Source organism: Rhinoderma darwinii, chromosome 2 (genome assembly GCF_050947455.1).
Source record: "Rhinoderma darwinii isolate aRhiDar2 chromosome 2, aRhiDar2.hap1, whole genome shotgun sequence".
Lineage (NCBI taxonomy): Eukaryota > Metazoa > Chordata > Amphibia > Anura > Rhinodermatidae > Rhinoderma > Rhinoderma darwinii.
Window position 1 is genome coordinate 366,173,023 of NC_134688.1, and position 20,274 is coordinate 366,193,296.

The 20,274-nt window shown below is 39.7% G+C and overlaps 1 protein-coding gene across 8 annotated transcripts in view; it reads left to right on the forward strand.

Annotated features, from left to right (window-relative positions):
* The window catches only part of ST7L (suppression of tumorigenicity 7 like), a 245,254-nt gene that overhangs the window by 72,549 nt on the left and 152,431 nt on the right, over window positions 1–20,274 (forward strand). For all 8 annotated transcript variants that reach the window (XR_012881529.1, XM_075853863.1, XM_075853860.1 and 5 more), the window contains one exon: window positions 6,142–6,244. Coding sequence is in view for 7 of the 8 variants with exons in the window: in XM_075853863.1 (XP_075709978.1) it covers window positions 6,142–6,244 (103 nt within the window). In the remaining variant the exon portion in view is untranslated. The remainder of the gene's footprint in view (window positions 1–6,141; window positions 6,245–20,274) is intronic.

Here is a 20,274-nt window from a genome sequence, read left to right on the forward strand (position 1 = left end):
GAAAAGCCATTTATGACCACATGTGGGGTATTGCCGTAGTCGGGAGAAATTGCTTTACAAATGTTGGGCAGCATTTTCTCCTTTATCCTTTGTAAAATTGAAAAAATACAACATTTTAGTGGAAGAAATGTTGATATTCATTTTCACGGCCTAATTCTAATAAATCCTGCAAAAGACTTGTGGGGTCTAAATGCCCACTATATCCCTAGATAGATTCTTTAAGTGGTGTAATTTCCACTTTTGGGGGGTTCCACTGTTTGGCCTCTCAGGGGCTTTGCAAATGCAACATGGCACCCAAAAACCATTTCAGCTAAATTTGATCTCCAAAAGACAAATAGCGCTCCTTCCCTTCTGAGCCTTGCTGTGGGTCCAAACAGCAGTTTATTACCACATATGGCATATTTCCGTAATCGGGAGAAATTGTTTTACAAATGTTGGGGTGCTTTTTCTCCTTTATTCCTTGTAAAAATTAAAAATGGCTACCTTTTTTCAGAAAAAAAGTAGATTTTTACCTTTACAGAATAATTCCAATGAATTCAGCAAAACAACTGTGGCATCAAAATGCTAACTTTACCCCTAGAAAAATTCCTTGATGAGTGTAGTTTCCAAAATGGGGTCACTTTCCGGGGGTTTCCACTATTTTGTTCCCTCCAGTGCATTTCAAACGCGACACGGCACTGAAAACTATTCCAGCAAAATCAGAATTTCAAAATCCAAATGGTGCTCCTTTCCTTCTGAGTCCTGCTGTGGGTCCAAACAGCAGTTTATTACCACATATGGGGTATTGCTGTAATCGGGAGAAATTGCCTTACATATGTTGGGGTGTTTTTTCTCTTTTATTCCTTGAAAAAATAAAAAAATTCTACGTTTTTTTCAGAAAAAAAGTAGATTTTCATCTTCACATACTAATTCAAATACATTTTGCAAAAAAACTGTGGGTTCAAAATGCTAACTATACCCATAGATAAATTCCTTGAGGGGTGTAGTTTCCAAAATGAGGTCACTTTTGGGGTTTTTTATTGTTTTGGCCCCACAAGACCTCTTCAAACCTGACATGGTACCTAAAATATATGCTAAAAAAAAGGAGGCCCCAAAATCCACTAGGTGCTTCTTTGCTTCTGAGGCCTGTATTTCAGTAAATTAGCGCACTAGGGCTACATGTGGGATATTTCTAAAAACTGCAGAATCTGGGCAATAAATAATAAGTTCCATTTCTCGGGTAAAAACTTCTGTGGTATAGAATTTTTTTTATTACAAATGAATTTTGTAAAAAAAAAATGACATTTGTAACTTTCACCTCTACTTTGCTTTAATTCCTGTGAAACGCCTAAAGGGTTAAAACACTTTCTGAATGCTGTTTTGAATACTTTGAGGGGTGCAGTTTTCAAAATGGGGTGATTTATGGGGACTTTCTAATAAATAAGACCCTCAAAGCCACTTCAGAACTGAACTGGCCCCTGTAAAAATCGGCTTTTGAAATTTTCTTGAAAATATGAGAAATCGCTGCTAAAGTTCTAAGTCTTGTAACGTCCTAGAAAAATAAAAGAATGTTCAAAAAACGATGCCAAACTAAAGTAGACATATGGGGGATGTTAACTAGTGACTATTTTGTGTGGTATTACTATCTGTTTTACAAGCAGATACATTTAAATTTAGAAAAATGCTAATTTTTGCAAATTTTCTTCAAATTTTGGTGTTTTTTACAAATAAATATTGAATTTATCGACCAAATTTTTTGCGTAACATAAAGTACAATATGTCACGAGAAAACAGTCTCAGAATCACTTGGATAGGCAAAAGCATTCCGGAGTTATCACCACATAAAGGGACACATGTCAGATTTGAAAAATCGGCTTCGTTCTGAAGGCCAAAACAGGCTCAGTCCTGAAGGGGTTAAAAAGGAAGGCGTTTTATTATTATTATCCAAGGTTCTGAGGGCCCGGGGTCTCATTGATACAGTTATCCAGACGATGTTGAAGGCCAGAAAACTTCAATCAGCCTAGGTGTACCATGGTAGGTTGAGTGCATATTTCTGCTGGAGTGAACAGAGTAATTTCCATCCTATGAAATAGGCTTCTGTTTTTACTGCAATCAGGCCTTGAACATGTACTTGACTTATCTTCCCTGAGGGGTCAGGTTCCTGCTCTTTCCATTCTTTTTCATAGAACTTTGGGTCATGCGGTCCCTACTTTCAAACATCCCTTTTCACTTTGAAGTATTAATTTGGTTATTGGGGCTCTTCAGTTGGCTCCTCTCGAACCTTTGAGAGACATTTTGCTGTGTCTCCTTTTCTGTAAGGTAGCTTTTCTGGTGACCTCTGTCAGGCGGATTTTGGAACTTGCTGCCTTGTCCTATTAGTCACTCTTTTTGGTCATCTATACGGATAAGGTTGTGTTTCGACTTGTTTTGTCCTTCCGTCTCTGCCTTCAATATCAATAAAAGGATCGTTCACCCTTTTTTTTGCCCCTCCACATCTCATCAGATGGAGCTGCTTTGCTTATCTTGATTTGGTAAGAGCAGACTGAGTCTATCTTGTTGCGACGGAGTCACTTTGGTGCGCTGTTTTTTTTTTTTTTCGTTAGTCTTAAAGGGGCACGCAACAGTTTGGCAACATCTAAGGCCACTATTGTGTCTTGGATCTGGTTTGTGATTTTGGAAACCTATGAGTACAAGGGTAAAGTTCCTCCTCTTCGGGTTACTGTCCATTCTGCAAGGGCTGCTGGTGCCTACTGGGCGGCCGTGTATCAAGTTTCAGTTGCTCAGGTCTGCAAGGCTGCTACTTGGAATTCTGTGTGCGCTTTAACTACATTTTAACAAATTCATTCTTTGGCCTCTGCTGTTGTGGATGCATCTGGGTCGTTGCAGCTATGTGTTAGGCGTCTCGCATGGCTGTACTTTTAATTTGTTTTTCCCAGCCTCTGGGACTTCTTTAGGATGTCCCAAGGAGCTGTGTCCCCCAATGATTAACAAAAAAACAAGATTTTTGTACTCACCGTAAAATCGATTTCTTGTTGAATTCCTTGAGGGAAACAGATCACGCCCTCTAATTTTTGTTTGTTGTAGGCCTAGGACCTGTTCTGACTGTTTGGTCAAGTTTCTCCTCAAACCATGGACTTTTTAGTTTTTTCTCCTACTGCTATCTGTGGCTATGGTATGGCCTTGACTAAGCCGAGAAAAGGCTGACAACCACCCACCTGCAGCTAGAGAGAATATAAAAAAACTAAGATAAAAAATGTCAACAGCCCTTTGTATCAGGACATGTCTGGTTCCTATAGACACTAGGCTAAAAACTAAATTAGCCAGTGTCTGTGGGAAGAGTATGGCCTGCCTGTGCGAGTCAAAATGTCTTCCCACTTAGTGACGCTTTCTAGTTACAGGGTCCTATAACCATGGTGCCGTGTTCCCCAATGAATTCAACTAAAAATAGATTTTACAGTAGTAAAAAAAATCTTGATAAAGAACTCCTGAAAATGGATTGGGTAGAAGCATTACTTCATATAGAACAAATAATGAAACAATTCTTTGAGACATGAGTGAGCTTTATTGCACTTTTAGCACATAGAAGTAAGGCGAATATAAAAGAGCATTTCCAACTGACTGTAAGGTTTCAGAAACAAATTCTTATGGGGGACCCCAATTTAGTCTGACTTCAAAATTTCTTTGTTGATCTGTGTTGGATCCACGTGCCCATCGATTATCTCTGAAGGAATAAAAGCAAAAAAGCAAAAAAACGGGTGTCTTCTATGCGCTATTGATCAATAGAATCTTCCAAAGGACGTGTATTCCAAATTCCTCAAGGATAACGGTATAGTCGGTATTGAAAGGATTTATTGATACAGGATGATATAAAAACACAACTGTTTAACAATGAACAGTTTCGAAACCGGACCGGTTTCTTCCTCAGGTAGTATGTAAATGAAAGGGTGGGGTGTCGGTTAAATAACCGAGTGAAAGGTCAATTAAAAACAAGAACTACCGGGTCGGATGCAAAAATAAAACACCAACTCAAATTACATATCAAAGTATACATATGATTACAGTCAATAAAAAATACAAAATATATGATATATATGAGCTATGTACAAATGTCCAATGAAAGATGATTCATTTCTATGTGTTATGCTTGGAATATGTCTAGCTATTGAAAACATCCTGTATTAAACGGGATTGAACGTATACATATATACCAAAAAAATGCACATACATAATGATATAATTTTAAAAATGTATATATTATAAATAAGTTTAAAAAAATTATTTTTTTTTAAACATTTTTTTTTTTTGGTTAAAAAGATATTAATAAAAAGAAGAATTTAAAAAGGGGAAAGCTTAAAACATAGCTTCCTTTCTGACTATAGCTTAGAACTATGTTTTAAGCTTTCCCCTTTTTAAATTATTCTTCTTTTTATTAATATCTTTTTAACCAAAAAAAAAAAAAATAAATGTTTAAAAAAAAATAATTTTTTTAAACTTATTTAGAATATATACATTTTTAAAATTATATCATTATGTATGTGCATTTTTTTGGTATATATGTATACGTTCAATCCCGTTTAATACAGGATGTTTTCAATAGCTAGACATATTCCAAGCATAACACATAGAAATGAATCATCTTTCATTGGACATTTGTACATAGCTCATATATATCATATATTTTGTATTTTTTATTGACTGTAATCATATGTATACTTTGATATGTAATTTGAGTTGGTGTTTTATTTTTGCATCCGACCCGGTAGTTCTTGTTTTTAATTGACCTTTCACTCGGTTATTTAACCGACACCCCACCCTTTCATTTACATACTACCTGAGGAAGAAACCGGTCCGGTTTCGAAACTGTTCATTGTTAAACAGTTGTGTTTTTATATCATCCTGTATCAATAAATCCTTTCAATACCGACTATACCGTTATCCTTGAGGAATTTGGAATACACGTCCTTTGGAAGATTCTATTGATCAATAGCGCATAGAAGACACCCGTTTTTTGGCTTTTTTGCTTTTATTCCTTCATTCATTATTGAGACTTTGTACTTCAAGTTCTCAAACCGGGTCCTATGCTGCAAGCTGATCCTGCCACTAACCTACCGTGGAGGCTACCTAAGTGGAATTTGTTACACTGGATGTTATGCTCCCAAATAACCCCACCAGGTGAGCGTATTCAGAACCTTGTTCACACGTGTAAAATCACAGTGTCACGCACTATTGTGCGCTTTGTGTTTTTTCTACCTTTCTCCATCGATTATCTCTGACTCCTCTTGATACTTCTCTGCTATCTTATACTGGATGTGGTATCTCACTGGTAGGCTGGGCCCCAGGCAAGTTGTCTGTATTGAAAATCCTCTTCCAGCAATGGCTCTTCTACACGGCTGAATGTTGATGGGGCGGAGGGAGAAATTTATTTGAGACTATACTTATCCTGCTATATATATTGCTCATTGCTTATTTTATGGTTGTTTGCTTTGTTATGTTTCTCTACCCCAATCATTTCTGTATCAATTCCTCAGGGTTTTTAAGATCTCTGCTTGTAGTTATGCAATAAAAACTTTCATTGTTTACCAGAGAATAAATCTGTCCTGGTTATTTGATGATCACACAAGTGCTCAGTTTTGTTATTGATTTTCTAAGCTAAATCTTCGTAAATCTGCAACAAAGTACAGTATAATACATGTGAATGGGGTTTTCATGGGGTCATCACCTGACCAGGACAAATTTTAATCCTGGAAATAATCAATGATCATGAAAACTATAAGACATTAATACCGATAGTTTGTTGAACAATTTTTATAACTTTTGATTACACATTGAATAAGTTTTATTTGCTAAAACCGGAATACCCCCTATAAAATAATCATTATCAACCTCTCCCAAATTATGGGGTCTTAACTCCATCTGAGGGCCATATCATGTAGTCTCTCTTTGCATATATGCAGTCACTCTGCTCTATAGTCATTTCACAGAAACCATTGTATTTAGTACTGGATCCAGAACAGATAGAACCGTTCTTGGACCTTTTTAACCAGGGAAAAATCTAAATTTGTACTTTGGTCAAATACAAAAAGTCAGATTTTTACATTTATGGGTGTTGTTGTTGTGTAAGTATTCAAATGAAGATTGACTGTAGACTTATTACGGTTGTAGATTCTCACCTGAAACAGCCTCTAGAAGAGGACTTAGCACAGCAGAAATGAATGCTGTGGAGGCAATTCATCGAGCTGTAGAATTTAATCCTCATGTCCCAAAGGTATGTAAAAATAATCTTTATTTATTAAGCGCAAACATATTCTGCAGCACTTTAGAATTCAGAGGTTACATGTACAAATAAAAGGAACAATTCAAACTAGAGGAGTGAGGGCCCTGCTCGCAAGAGCTTACAGTCTAAGAGGTATGTGCACACGAGAACTGGCTTTTACGTCTGAAAAGACAGACTGTTTTCAGGAGAAAACAGCTGCCTCGTTTCAGACGTAAAAGCTCCTCGCATTATGCGAGGCGTCTGTGACGCCCGTAATCTTGAGCTGTTCTTCATTGACTTCAATGAAAAACGCTCAAATTACGTTTCAAAGAAGTGTCCTGCACTTCTTTGACGAGGCATTCAGTTTACGCGTCGTCGTTTGACAGATGTCAAACGACGACGCGTAAATTAATGGTAGTTGGCACAGTACGTCGGCAAACCCATTCAAATCAATGGGCAGATGTTTGCCGACGTATTGTAGCCCTATTTTCAGGCGTAAATTGAGGCATAATACGCCTCGTTTACGCCTGAAAATAGGTTGTGTGAACCCAGCCTAAGAGTTATGTGAATATGGTGTAGACACACGAATATCAAACTATATGTCCTATCCAGTACATTAAAATTCATTCAGTATGTGCATTTTCATAATATTTTTTACATACCTTGTGTACATATATAGTATATTGCTTAACTTTCCAATACCTTTTTATAAAAGGTTTACATAAAATCACAAACATTAGTAGAAGAAAACGAACATTTGTGAGAGAACATCCGACATCTATACATAATATTTAATAGGTTGAGAAAAAAACAGCCTGCCCATAATTGGGGGACGGGGGGAGGAGGGAGTGGTATAATATCCAAGATCCCAAAAGTTGACAAAGCAACCAAGAGAAAATGTGTTTCTGTTATGCTCAAGAGAACAAGAAATTTATGGGTACTCTTCCTAGTTAAGAGGATGAAAGACAAGACCCTGGTAAGTTAGCAAACGAAAACGAAAGAAACAGTTGAGGGCCAAGAAAAGATGGGGAAGAAAAGAGGCTGAAAATGGACAACATAGGTAGAGGTAGCATAAGGGAAGGTGAAAAGGTCCCACTGGAGATCATTTTTATTTTGAAAAATTTGGCTACGAGCCCTGGTAGTAATGGCAATACCAGCCTAGCCTAGCTAAATGACCCCTAGCAAAACAGGGGAGAGATTTTATTAAGTTCCTGTAATCTATCATTAACATTGCTAGAAGGGTATAAAAGGTTATTCCCATCTAAGACATTTATGGCATATCCCTGGGACCTGCACCTATGTCCAGAATGGTTTTCCTCCGACCCTAGTCCCGCCTAGTGAGGCAGCTGTTGCACCAAGGTGGTCAATGAATGGGGAAATCCGAAGCTTTCAGAAAGGTCAGTCAGCACTTTCTCATTAATGGGTAATTGTATTATGGCTGCACGCACCCGGATGGCCAAACCTCCTAACCATAAAAACATGTAAGCGAAAATCAAAGAATGGGCCAGCACTACAATGTTTTTTGTTTTTTATTGAGCATCCATGTTAGATAAAAACAACACTATGAAGCATTAACCCCTTGGCGATAGGTCACCTACATGAATGTGGCAGCCGCCATAGGGAAGTATCGAGTGGTTTAAGCGCGCTCCATACTGAGCTGGTGTCGGCTGTGTGTCACAGGGTCTCAGACGGGGCTTGCCCTGAAAAATAATAAATCCTGGGATGTTCTTCTTTCTTTTCTCAATTCTATTCTCTGCCCAAACTTTCCCTCTGTATGTAACTTGCTTACATCTAGGACCAAGAAGAGGGCCGGCTTAAGAATGAAGAAGTCACAGTGCCAGCCCCTTGCGGTCACCTGATTGATGATGCGTGAGGAGGCAGCCCCTTGTCACGTGGGGATGTGTCCGTGTGTCGTCAAGTACAAGGAAACTACAGAGATTCCTGTATCACGTGACCAGGTTTTCACCCTGTGATTCTGCACAGAAGTTGAATTAATATCGTAAAATTAATGGGCTGGAGTTTTAGGTCTCTGGATATTCACTTTAAGCAACAGAAATGATTGAACTTTTCAGTACTCCGGTACCTGCACTGCAATGCATCTTTTTTGTATAATTGCCCAATGTATGTTTGTTGACTTTTATTCGCACTAATATCAGAGGCTTTTATGGGATATGTCAGGTAGGGTATCTGAGTCAAATACTGCACTTTAAAATGTCCCCTGCAGGGGTTTCAGAGTGTATCAGTACTATTTTGACAGTGCCCCATACTGTACACTGGCTGCAATTTGCTGTGTGTTATCACCAAATCCCTGCATAGCACGAAAACTAGTCAGATACAACATCCATATAAAATTAGCCCTCAATCGCACTATGGCTTTCTCCTCCTCCTCTTCATTCATTTTTTCCTCATCCACATCCTACTCTCCTTACATGTGAAATATGGGCAGTACAAGCAGTGGAAGCTAGGTCCGTAGTCAAGTGCACTAGCATAATATTCAACACAGACATTGTATTTCCTTCATCAAGTAGATCAAACAGTTCTGCCCCTTACATGCCTGCTAAAAATAACTGCTCAAATTTCAAGAGCTCAATGACAAAGGGTTTCATGTCTGTCTCGCTGGCCCAAACATTTATCGCTGCCCAGACTTGTTAGGAAATGTATATTTTTGGAACAAATGTGGACAAAGATACTGGGACCAGAACAATTTGTCACGCTTAATTAACAGAGTTAATAGTAACATTGAAAATCGAGCAATGCTATGACTGCTTTTATAAATCTTTCCTTTATTTTTTTTTAAGAAATAGCAATCACGGTGCTTTATTACTCCAAATTTGCGATGCATAAATAATACTCATAGTACTATAAATGGGCAACTCTCTGTTATTAGAGGTTTTCATAAATCAATTTGCCCCCCATTACATGTCTTTTTAGAGAGTGAGCTCAGCCCTATATAACTCAAGAAGAGGGAGAGCCTGCAGCTTACACACATTGAGGATGAGCTGGAGAGGGGAGAGCTCAATGCTGTATGTAAACAGTTCTGTATGCAGGCCCTCTCTTCATCTAAGCAAACTGCTGGCTCTCCTGTGTGTTTCTTACTGTGTGAGTCTCCATCCACACTACAAGCTGTGTTTCTGCTTCAAAGCTTCTACTCTACTTCTTTACTGACAAGCAGAGAAGGTATTTTCTATTTCCTGGTGGCAGTTGTAGAGTGGAACTGAGAATGTGCGCCCTCTCATTCAGCTCAATAGGAGGATGTGCACATTACTATACAGATTGTACACCGGGGAGTGTCATTATATTGAAGAAAAGGGAATATCTCGTGACTAGATTTTTTGCGGCACAAGGCAAATTACAAAACAAGTTCATTTTTAATGCTGAATTATATAGTTAGAACATTTAATACTGGGACAACCTTTTTAACCATATTCCTATGTTTCTGCCATCATGAAATATTTTCATATACTGCATCACAACTGATACCTCATATAACTTACATTTGTGTATAAAGACAATATTATGATATCATTGTCAATGGAAAGCAAGTATCCTAAACTTCACTGATAGCAGTTGTTATATTTCACCATTATGCAGTGTAAGATGAATGAGGTTTTTCATTACTGTCTCTGCCAATTTTAGTAAAACATTAAAACTTGCAGAGGGATAGGTAATTGCTGGAAGAAATTGTTACTCGCTTGCATGAATGATCAAGAGACAGGCAATTTTGTAGCAGACGCCTTGTCTTGTTTTTGTTCATTAGTATTCAAAGGAAGATAAAATTGAGTATATATATATATATATATATATATATATATATATATATATATATATATATATACATACAGTGAAGGAAATAAGTATTTGATCCCTTGCTGATTTTGTAAGTTTGCCCACTGTCAAAGACATAAACAGTTTAGAATTTTTAGGCTAGGTTAATTTTACCAGTGAGAGATAGATTATATTTAAAAAAAAACAGAAAATCACATAGTCAAAATTATATATATTTATTTGCATTGTGCACAGAGAAATAAGTATTTGATCCCTTTGGCAAACAAGACTTAATACTTGGTGGCAAAACCCTTGTTGGCAAGCACAGCAGTCAGGCGTTTTTTGTAGTTGATGATGTGGTTTGCACACATGTTAGATGGAATTTTGGCCCACTCCTCTTTGCAGATCATCTGTAAATCATTAAGATTTGTAGGCTGTCGCTTGGAAACTCGGATCTTCAGCTCCATCCATAAGTTTTCGATGGGATTAAGGTCTGGAGACTGGCTAGGCCACTCCATGACCTTAATGTGCTTCTTTTTGAGCCACTCCTTTGTTGCCTTGGCTGTATGTTTCGGGTCATTGTCGTGCTGGAAGACCCAGCCACAAGCCATTTTTAATGTCCTGGTGGAGGGAAGGAGGTTGTCACTCAGGATTTGACGGTACATGGCTCCATCCATTCTCCCATTGATGTGGTGAAGTAGTCCTGTGCCCTTAGCAGAGAAACACCCCCAAAACATAATGTTTCCACCTCCATGCTTGACAGTGGGGACGGTGTTCTTTGGGTCATACGCAGCATTTCTCTTCCTCCAAACACGGCGAGTTGAGTTAATGCCAAAGAGCTCAATTTTAGTCTCATCTAACCACAGCACCTTCTCCCAATCACTCTCAGAATCATCCAGATGTTCATTTTCAAACTTCAGACGGGCCTGTACATGTGCCTTCTTGAGCAGGGGACCTTGCGGGCACTGCAGGATTTTAATCCATTACGGCGTATTGTGTTACCAATGGTTTTCTTGGTAACTGTGGTCCCAGCTGCCTTGAGATCATTAACAAGTTCCCCCTCGTGTAGTTTTCGGCTGAGCTCTCACCTTCCTCAGGATCAAGGATACCCCACGAGGTGAGATTTTGCATGGAGCCCCAGATCAATGTCGATTGACAGTCATTTTGTATGTCTTCCATTTTCTTACTATTGCACCAACAGTTGTCTCCTTCTCATCCAGCGTCTTACTTATGGTTTTGTAGCCCATTCCAGCCTTGTGCAGGTCTATGATCTTGTCCCTGACATCCATAGAAAGCTCTTTGGTCTTGCCTATGTTGTAGAGGTTAGAGTCAGACTGATTAATTGAGTCTTTGGACAGGAGTCTTTTATACAGGTGACCATTTAAGACAGCTGTCTTTAATGTAGGCACCAAGTTGATTTGGAGCGTGTAACTGGTCTGGAGGAGGCTGAACTCTTAATGGTTGGTAGGGGATCAAATACTTATTTCTCTGTGCACAATGCAAATAAATATATATAATTTTGACTATGTGATTTTCAGTTTGTTTTTTTTATATAATCTATCTCTCACTGGTAAAATTAACCTAGCCTAAAAATTCTAGACTGTTCATGACTTTGACAGTGGGCAAACTTACAAAATCAGCAAGGGATCAAATACTTATTTCCTTCACTGTATATACTGGTCGTTAAATTCAGTATTTATTTGTAAAAAAACACCCAAATTTTTGAGAAAATTTGCAAAAATCTGCATTTTCTAAAATTAAATGTATCTGCTTGTAAAACAGATAGTAATACCACACAAAATAGTTACTAGTTTATACTTCCCATATGTCTACTTTATGTTTGCATAATTTTTTTGAACATCCTTTTATTTTTCTAGGGCGTTACAAGGCTTAGAACTTTAGCTGCAATTTCTCACATTTTCAAGAACATTTCAAAAGGCTATTTTTTCAGGGACTAGTTCAGTTTTGAAGTGGCTTTGAGGGCCTTATATATTAGAAAGTCCCCATAAATCACCCCATTTTAAAAACTGCACCCCTCAAAGTATTCAAAACAGCATTCAGAAATTATTTTAACCCTTTAGGCTTTTCACAGGAAATAAAGAAAAGTAGAGGTGAAATTTACAAATTTCATTTTTTTTACGAAATTCATTTGTAATACAGTTTTTTCTGTAAAACAGAAGGTTTTACCAGAGAAACGCAACTCAATACTTATTGTCCAGATTCTGCAGTTTTTAGAAATATCCCACATGTGGCCCTAGTGTGGTAATGGACTGAAACACAGGCCTCAGAAACAAAGGAGTAACTAGTGGATTTTGGGGCCTCTATTTTATTAGAATATATTTTAGGCACCATGTCGGGTTTGAAGAGGTCTTGTGGTGCCAAAACAGTGGAAACCCCCCAAAAGTGACCCCATTTTGGAAACTACACACCTCAAGGAATTTTTCTAGGGGTATAGTTAGCATTTTGAGCCCACAGGTTTTTTGCTAAATTTATTGGAACTGGTCTGTGAATATGAAGTTTTTACAAGGAATAAAGGAGAAAAAGCTCCGCAACATTTGTAAAGCAGTGTCTCCCGATTACGGCAATACCCCATATGTGGTAATAAACTTCTGTTTCGACCCATGGCAGAGCTCAGAAGGGAACGAGTGCCATTTGGATTTTTGAGCGCAAATTTTGCAGGAATAGTTTTCGGTGCCATGTCGTGTTTGCAAAGCCCTGGAGGGACCATAAGAGTGGAAACTCACCAAAAGTGACCCCATTTTGGAAACTACAGCCCTCAAGGAATTTTTCTAGGGGTATAGTTAGCATTTTGACCCCTCACAGTTTTTGCAGAATTTATGGGAATTATGCCGTGAAATTGAAAATCAAATTTTTTTTCTAACAAAATGTAGTTTTAGCTCAGATTTTTTCATTTTTACAATAGATAAAGGAGAAAAACCACCCCAATATTTGTAACGCAAACTCTTCTGAGCACAGCAATACCCCATATGTGGTAATAAACGGCTGTTTGGACACACGGCGGGGCATAGAAAGGACGGAGCACCATTTGACTTTTGGAGCTCAAGTTTTGCTGGAATGGTTTGCGGCCCTATGTAACAATTGCAAAGCCACTGAGGGGCCAAAATAGTGCAAACCCCGCAAAAGTGACCCCATTTGGGAAACTACACCCCTCGTGGAATTTATCTAGCGGTATAGTGAGCATTTTTTCCCCACTGTTTTTTTTGCTGAATTATTGGAATTATGCAGTGAAAATGAAAATCGACATTCTTTCCACTAAAATGTTGAATTTTTTTCATGTTCACAAGGAATAAAGTAGGAAAAAGCACCCCAAAAATTGTAAAGCAATTTCTCCCGAGTACGGCAATACCCCATATGTGGTCATAAACTGCTGCTTGGACACACGGCAGGAGTGCTACTTGGCATGTAGATTTTGGTTGATTGTTTTTTGGGCGCTATGTCGCATTTGCAGAGCCCCTGAGGTAACAGTATAGTAGAAAGCCCTGAGAAGTGACTCCATTTTGGAAACTATACCCCTCAGGGTAATCATCTAGGGGTGTAGTGAGCATTTTGGTCCCACAGGTGTTTCATAGATTGTATTAGAATGAGGCAGTGAAAATGAAAAATATTTTTTTTCCCCAAAAATATGTAGTTTTGCACCTATTTTTTTTCCCACAAGGGGTAATAGGAGAAAAAACAACACACAATTTGTTACCCAATTTCTGCAGAGTACGGCAATACCCCATGTGTGGCCCTAAACAGCTGTTTTGGCACATGGCAGAGCTCAAAGTGGAAGGAGCGCCATTTGGCTTTTAGAGCGCAGATTTTGCTGGACTGGTGTACGGGCGCCATGTCGCATTTGCAGAGCTCCTTTAGGTACCAGAGTAGAGTGTAAAACCCTGAGAAGTAACCCCATTTTGTAAACTACACGCTTCAAGGCATTTATCATTTGCCTGGATATATGACAGGGCTTAGGAGTGAAAGGCGCATATGAGGCCTATTTTGGTGATTTTCGCAGCATTAGCCCACAATAGCAGGGCTCTGGGGTCAAATAGTAAAACAAACCCCCAAGTAGTGACCCCCATTTTGGAAACTGCACCCCTGAAGGCATTTTATTAACGGGTATAGTGGGCATTTTGACCACACAGGTTTTTTTTTTCTATAATAAATTAATGCTCAGTGTTTGTCATGGGTCTGGCGTCTCCCCCATGCGGTGATATGAATCTGGGTACGTACTACTATTTATGTAATTAGCCGTTTGGCTGCTTTCTCTCTGGGTCTAGGCTGTACCTCATGCCTATGAGCCCAGGCTATCTTGCTGCACAATCTCTGCATATATGATACATTTCTTCTAACTACTATTGGTGTTCTCCTCACAGGAAGCACTATTTGAACACTAGCACTTTATACATATTCTGTCTTTACAAGTTTTGTATATGCAGCATACTATTGTTCTCCTCACAGGAAGCATTGTCGCACACCAGCACTTTATATATATATATATATATATATATATATATACTGCTTTTACAAGTTTTGTATATGCAGCATACTATTGTTATATAAGCATCCATTCCATCTGTCCTTTACATTTATGTTCGTGCCCTATCAATATTTAATATGTCCTGCATGGGCTGACGCCTTTTAAACATTGCATGACTCATTTTTAATTTGTATTTGTTTCTGTCCATTAATAAAGATGTATTTCAATTACTTATTATGTTTGGGTTGATACTTGACCATTTCCTTTATAGGTTTCTCTGTATGCGTTCGGTCAAAGTACCAAGTTACACTTGGTTTACTCATATGGTCATCTCCTAGTGGTATACAATATTACTCATATACACATCATTAGACTATTTTCTGATGTAGATACATTCATTTCCATTGGGTTATAGATCATACTAGTACTACATGTGTACAAATTGGTTTCATAATACACTGCACTACCTACATAGTTCACTGACAGCAAGCCTATTAGTCATCAGACAGGTGATACCCGGTGGTGATGGCGCTGGCTCAGCTTCTGAGCCAGCGCCATCACATACACCTTCTCAAGGAGCTGTGATTGGTCAGTCTGCTGTGACTGACCAATCACAGCAATCGACGGCCGGGGACCGCTGTGATTGGTCCCCTGCCGTCTTACTGTGCAGATCACCTGTCATAAACAGTTGACGGCACAGTTCTGTCACCCTGTCCTTTGCAATACAGTACATACCGGTACGTCCTGGTGCGGTAAGGGGTTAATTACCGCATTCTCTTACATCCTTGTGAGATCTGTTGAGATCTGTTGAGATCTGATGTGTCCCTGACAGTTATGAATTTGACTGACGTTCACAAGAAAGAAGGATGCAAAATGAATTTCCTTATGTGGCCTGACTGGTTTCTAGGTTTTTTTGAGGGGAAAAAATCAATACCTGTATAATGTAGAAGATCTCTGTTGGTTCACTAGGCTGGATTCACACAAAAATGTTACGTCCGTAATGGACGGAACGTATTTCGGCCGGAAGTCCCGGACCGAACACAGTACAGGGAGCCGGGCTCCTAGCATCATAGTTATGTACGATGCTAGGAGTCCCTGCCTCGCTGCAGGACAACTGTCCCGTACTTAAAACATGATGATAGCATCGTACATAACTATGATGCTAGGAGCCCGGCTCCCTGCACTGTGTTCGGTCTGGGACTTCCGGCCAAAATACGTTCCGTCCATTACGGACGTAACATGGTCGTGTGAATCCAGCCTTACACACCACCGATTCCCCTAATCCACCAGCTTCAACATTTACAAGTCTTTCAAATCTTCCATACTATGTTATAGTAAAGCCTTCTTAAGACAAAGTATTTTCTTGCTTCCAACACATATGCACCTAACAAAGAAATTAATCCTCAATCTGGGATAGTGGGCTGAGACGTGCACATTTTTCCTTTCAGCCCCTAGTGGCCAACTGTGCATCCAGAACAGCTGGTGTATAGCATCGGTAGAGCATAATAAGCATACAGTCATTTATTCCAACTTGTATACAGCTGTTTCAGGCTTATTAACCTTCATCAGCGAAAGATGTGAAACCATGTTTCCATGAATATACCGCTTGGGAGGTCCCATTCCAAGATACACTACACGTTTCCCTGTAAGACTTTGTAGCCAGTGAGCTGGGAAGTTAGGAACCTGGCCACTGCTCCCACTAAAGGTGTGTTAAAGAGGCTCTATTACCAGTTTATAACTGCCCTATCTTATCCTACCTAATCTAATAGGCGCTTTAATGTACATAAGTTATTTTTTTTGTTTGTTTATTTTTGAGCATTTTAAGTGTTGGAGGCGATGTCCAGTCATTTTCCCGTTGCTTGTGTGAAGCAACTACGGGAGTAACTGACAGCACATCGTGATCTTTCGAGATCACGCTGTGCTGTGGATTAAGCTGGAAATGAATGAAGAGAAGTGTATGACGTTGATTAGTCAGCGTCATACACTTCTCTTTACTATGCCCACTTGGTCAAGAGTAAAAAAATCTCCCTGTTGGGCATTAAGAACAAATTTGCATAACACTTAAAATGCTCATAACTTTGTAAAAAATAAAAGTTATTTAAAAAAAAAAACAACAACACGTTATCTACATTAAAGCGCCTATTAGATTAGGTAGAAGATAGGGCAGTTATAAACTGGTGACACAGCCTCTTTAACATCATGTTTGAACACTACATTCACAGTATGCGCCGGGAAAGCTTATGTCGGGAAGATATGTGTCTGTATAGTGTTTTTTTTTTGTTAATATTATTGCGGGGCACAGCACTATGGGCAGAGGCCCCTGCCCATAAGTGACAACACTAGGTAGGAAAGAGTCCTGGCTCTGCCCACGCGGATCATACCCTTATTACAGACGCTGGCTAATTCATGCCTGTTGGCAGTTCTCTGTGCTCTATTACCCTCTCCGCTGGTCACCTAACTTGTTATTTCTGCATCAGAAGACAAATTGCCAGTAACCTCACTATACGTATGAGTTTACAGATGAGGTGACCTTGCGTACACACGAAGACTCCAGAGGGTGAGTGGTTTATTTCCATTCCCCCTTCAATCACCCTACACTGGATAAGTTGATTCTCCTGCCTTTCTTGAGTCCGTTGTAGTTGCGATGTGGGAGTCCTCACCGGCCATCATAATGGGTCTCTCTTTTTCTCCCCTATGTTGACTGGTCATCCCAAAGGATGCCAGTCTGTCCGAGTGGAGTACAGCTTTTGGTTTCCAAGCGGTTCAGGGCATTCAGTTGCAAAAGGAGACGTTCTTATAGATCAACCTTTTGGAATTGAAGGCACTCTTGCTAGCCATGTGCTGTTGAACTGACAAAGAGTCAGGCAACTCTGTAGGAGTCCTCTCTGGTCCTCCTGTGTGGGCAGAGCAGCATATTCCAGCACTGTCAGCAGTCCACACACCGGAAGTGTACAGTTTGGGCCAGAGATTTTCTCAGCCGAGAAATACTAGATACGGGAGAGTGGTGTCTCCACCCAGAAGTATTCAATCAACTGTGCCGGAAGTGAGGCTACTTGGACGTAGATCTCTTTGCCTCTCGTTTCAACCACAAGGTTCGTACCTACCTGGCCCGGGCATCAGATCCCAGAGCCATCACAATCGATGCGCTGTTCACTGCATTGAAAAAGTCTACCCCACATTCCCTCAGATGCATTTAACATTGTGGCTGTTGAAGCTGAGGTTGTAAGGGCCCAGGGACTCTGAGCCAGTTATCCAGACGATGCGGAAGGCCGAAAACCTCAGTCTGCCAAGGTGTACCATCGTACATACACTTAACATGCTAGCAGATCCGCAGGTCACGTGATGGATTAGCTAGTCACATCACATGACAGTGGATCAGCGGGTCACATCACATGATAGTGGATCAGCTGACTACATCACATGACATTTTAGTCACATGATTCTTAAACTTGGGTTTTTAAGGAATCGCTCTCCATACAGGTGCAAGCTATGATTAAGAACGCAAGTCTGAAATGTGTAAGCTAATCTCCTGACCTGTCATGACTAACTGCTGTGGAATTTTAATGTTGTATTAAAAAATTTGAAGTTTTATACGAATCGATCGTGTGGATTTTATTGCTGGTATCTCCTACTTGTTTTGCATCGTATTTGGAATGCCATTTCTGCTGGTGTGAACAGAGTAACTTTCATCCTATGAAATTTTCCACACCTAGGGTTCTGTCCGTCCTGCAATCAGGCCTTTAACATGGACTTAGCTTCTCTTCCCTGAGGGGTCAGGTCTTTGCTCTGTCCATTCTTTTTCAGAGAACTTTTGCTTTTTGTTCTCAGGTGAAGACTTTTTTTTTTTGCATGGGTCCCTCTTTTTTTCAGACATCCCATTAAGTCTTGGGATCTTAATATGGTCCCCGGCGCTCTTCCAGTGACTCCTTTTAAACCTCTGAGAGTTAATTCAATGCATCTCCATTTCTTGTGGTTGTCACCTCCATCAGGCGAGTTTCGGAACTTGCTGCCTTTGTCCTGCAATTCCCCAACTTTGGTCATCCATGCGAATAACGTAATGTTCCAACCTGTTCCAAATCAATAAAGAGATTGTATTCCTGTATTTTTGCCCCTCCCCCATTGTCTTGATTTGGTAAGAGCAGTCTCGGTCTATCTGTCTGCGACAGAGTCATTTTGGATCTTTCATTCTGTTTTTATTTTTTTTATTCCTAAAGGGCCAGGCAAGGGGTTGGCAGCATCCATGGCCACCATTGTTTGTTGGATCTGGTCTGTTATTATGGACACCTATGGGTCCAAGGGTACAGTGCCTACTTTTTTGGTCACTGCCCATTCTGTTAGGCTTTTTGTTGCCTTCTGGGCAGTCAGGCATCAAGTTTCAGTTGCTTATGTCTGCAGGGCTGATACATGGGCTTCTATTCAAACTTTCACTAAGTTTTTTTAAAAATTCATTCTTTTGGCCTCTGCTGATGCCAGTCTTGGTTGCAGAGTGTTTCAGTCCCCTGTGTGTACGGCATGGTTGTAGTATTACTGTTTTTTTACCCACCCTTTGGCACTGCTTTAGTATGTCCCATGGTGCCTTGTAGCCCAACAATTTATAAACAAGAAAACAAGATTTTTGTACTTACGGAAAATCTATTTCTCGTTGAATTAATTTGGGGGGACAGATCCCGTCCTCTTATTTTTGTTTCAGGCCAAGGACCTGTTGTTCTGACTGTTTGGGTAAGTTTTCTTCCGGGTCCGTTGACATATTTTTTTTTTCCTCCCACTTCTTCTGGAAAAATTGAATTAGCCAGTGTCTGTGGGAAGGGTATGGCCTGCCAGGGCAGAGCCTGGACTCTTTTCTGCCTAGTATCGTTTCCTAGTTTCATGACCTATACAAAAGGGGCTGCGTCCCCTAATGAATTAAAAAAGAAATAGATTTTACAAAAATCTTTTTTTTTTTTTAATGTATGAAATTGCGTAGTAGACTGTGCTTTTCCACACAGAGGCATCCAGTTAAAATACACCAAATGTTATATGTTTTTTCAAATTGGACGAAGTATGCAATTATTCCTGAGGAAAACCTCTGAGGGAAGGCTCTGACGTGATGGGAATCAATCCTAAGCTGGGCGATACAAAACTTCATTAAATACAAACTTACAGCGCCCTAATAATGTGCTGGTCTGGTGCAGTTAAGGTGTTGATGCCAATATATCTGGTGGTCTATGATAGTGAAGGAGTTAATGCTAGTATACCTGGTAGTCTAGGGTAGTGAAGGGGTTTATATCAGTATACCTAGTGGTCTAGGACTGTTGTCAATATATCTTCGCAGCCCTAGTGGTCTAGGGCTGCGAAGGGTTGATGTCAGTATACCTGGTGGTCTAGGGCAGTGGAATGGTTTTATTTTAGGATCCCTGGTGGTCTTGGGCACTGAAGAGGCTAACTTTAGGATCCCAGCTGGAGGACAGTGATAGGGTTAATATTTCATACTTGTGGTGCAGTGGTTACTTACCTCTATAGGGTCCAGGTTTGTGAAGGCTGTACACTGGTTGTTCAGATTCCTGTTCTTTTCCGGTTCTGATGATAGAGATCAGTGCAGAGAGGCGATAGAGAGTATGGAGAAGCTGTAACTGTACAGCTGCACCATTGCACAGTTTCCTTGTGATCAGGCAGAGTGCTTCAGGAACGCTCTGTCTAATCATTAAGGGCTCAGGGTGTCTTTACCTTAGCAACGATAGCTTCTAAGTCATTAGAAAAACAAAGTACACCCTATGGTTTTACATATTCGGACATAATAAAAAAAACATCTTGGTCCTTA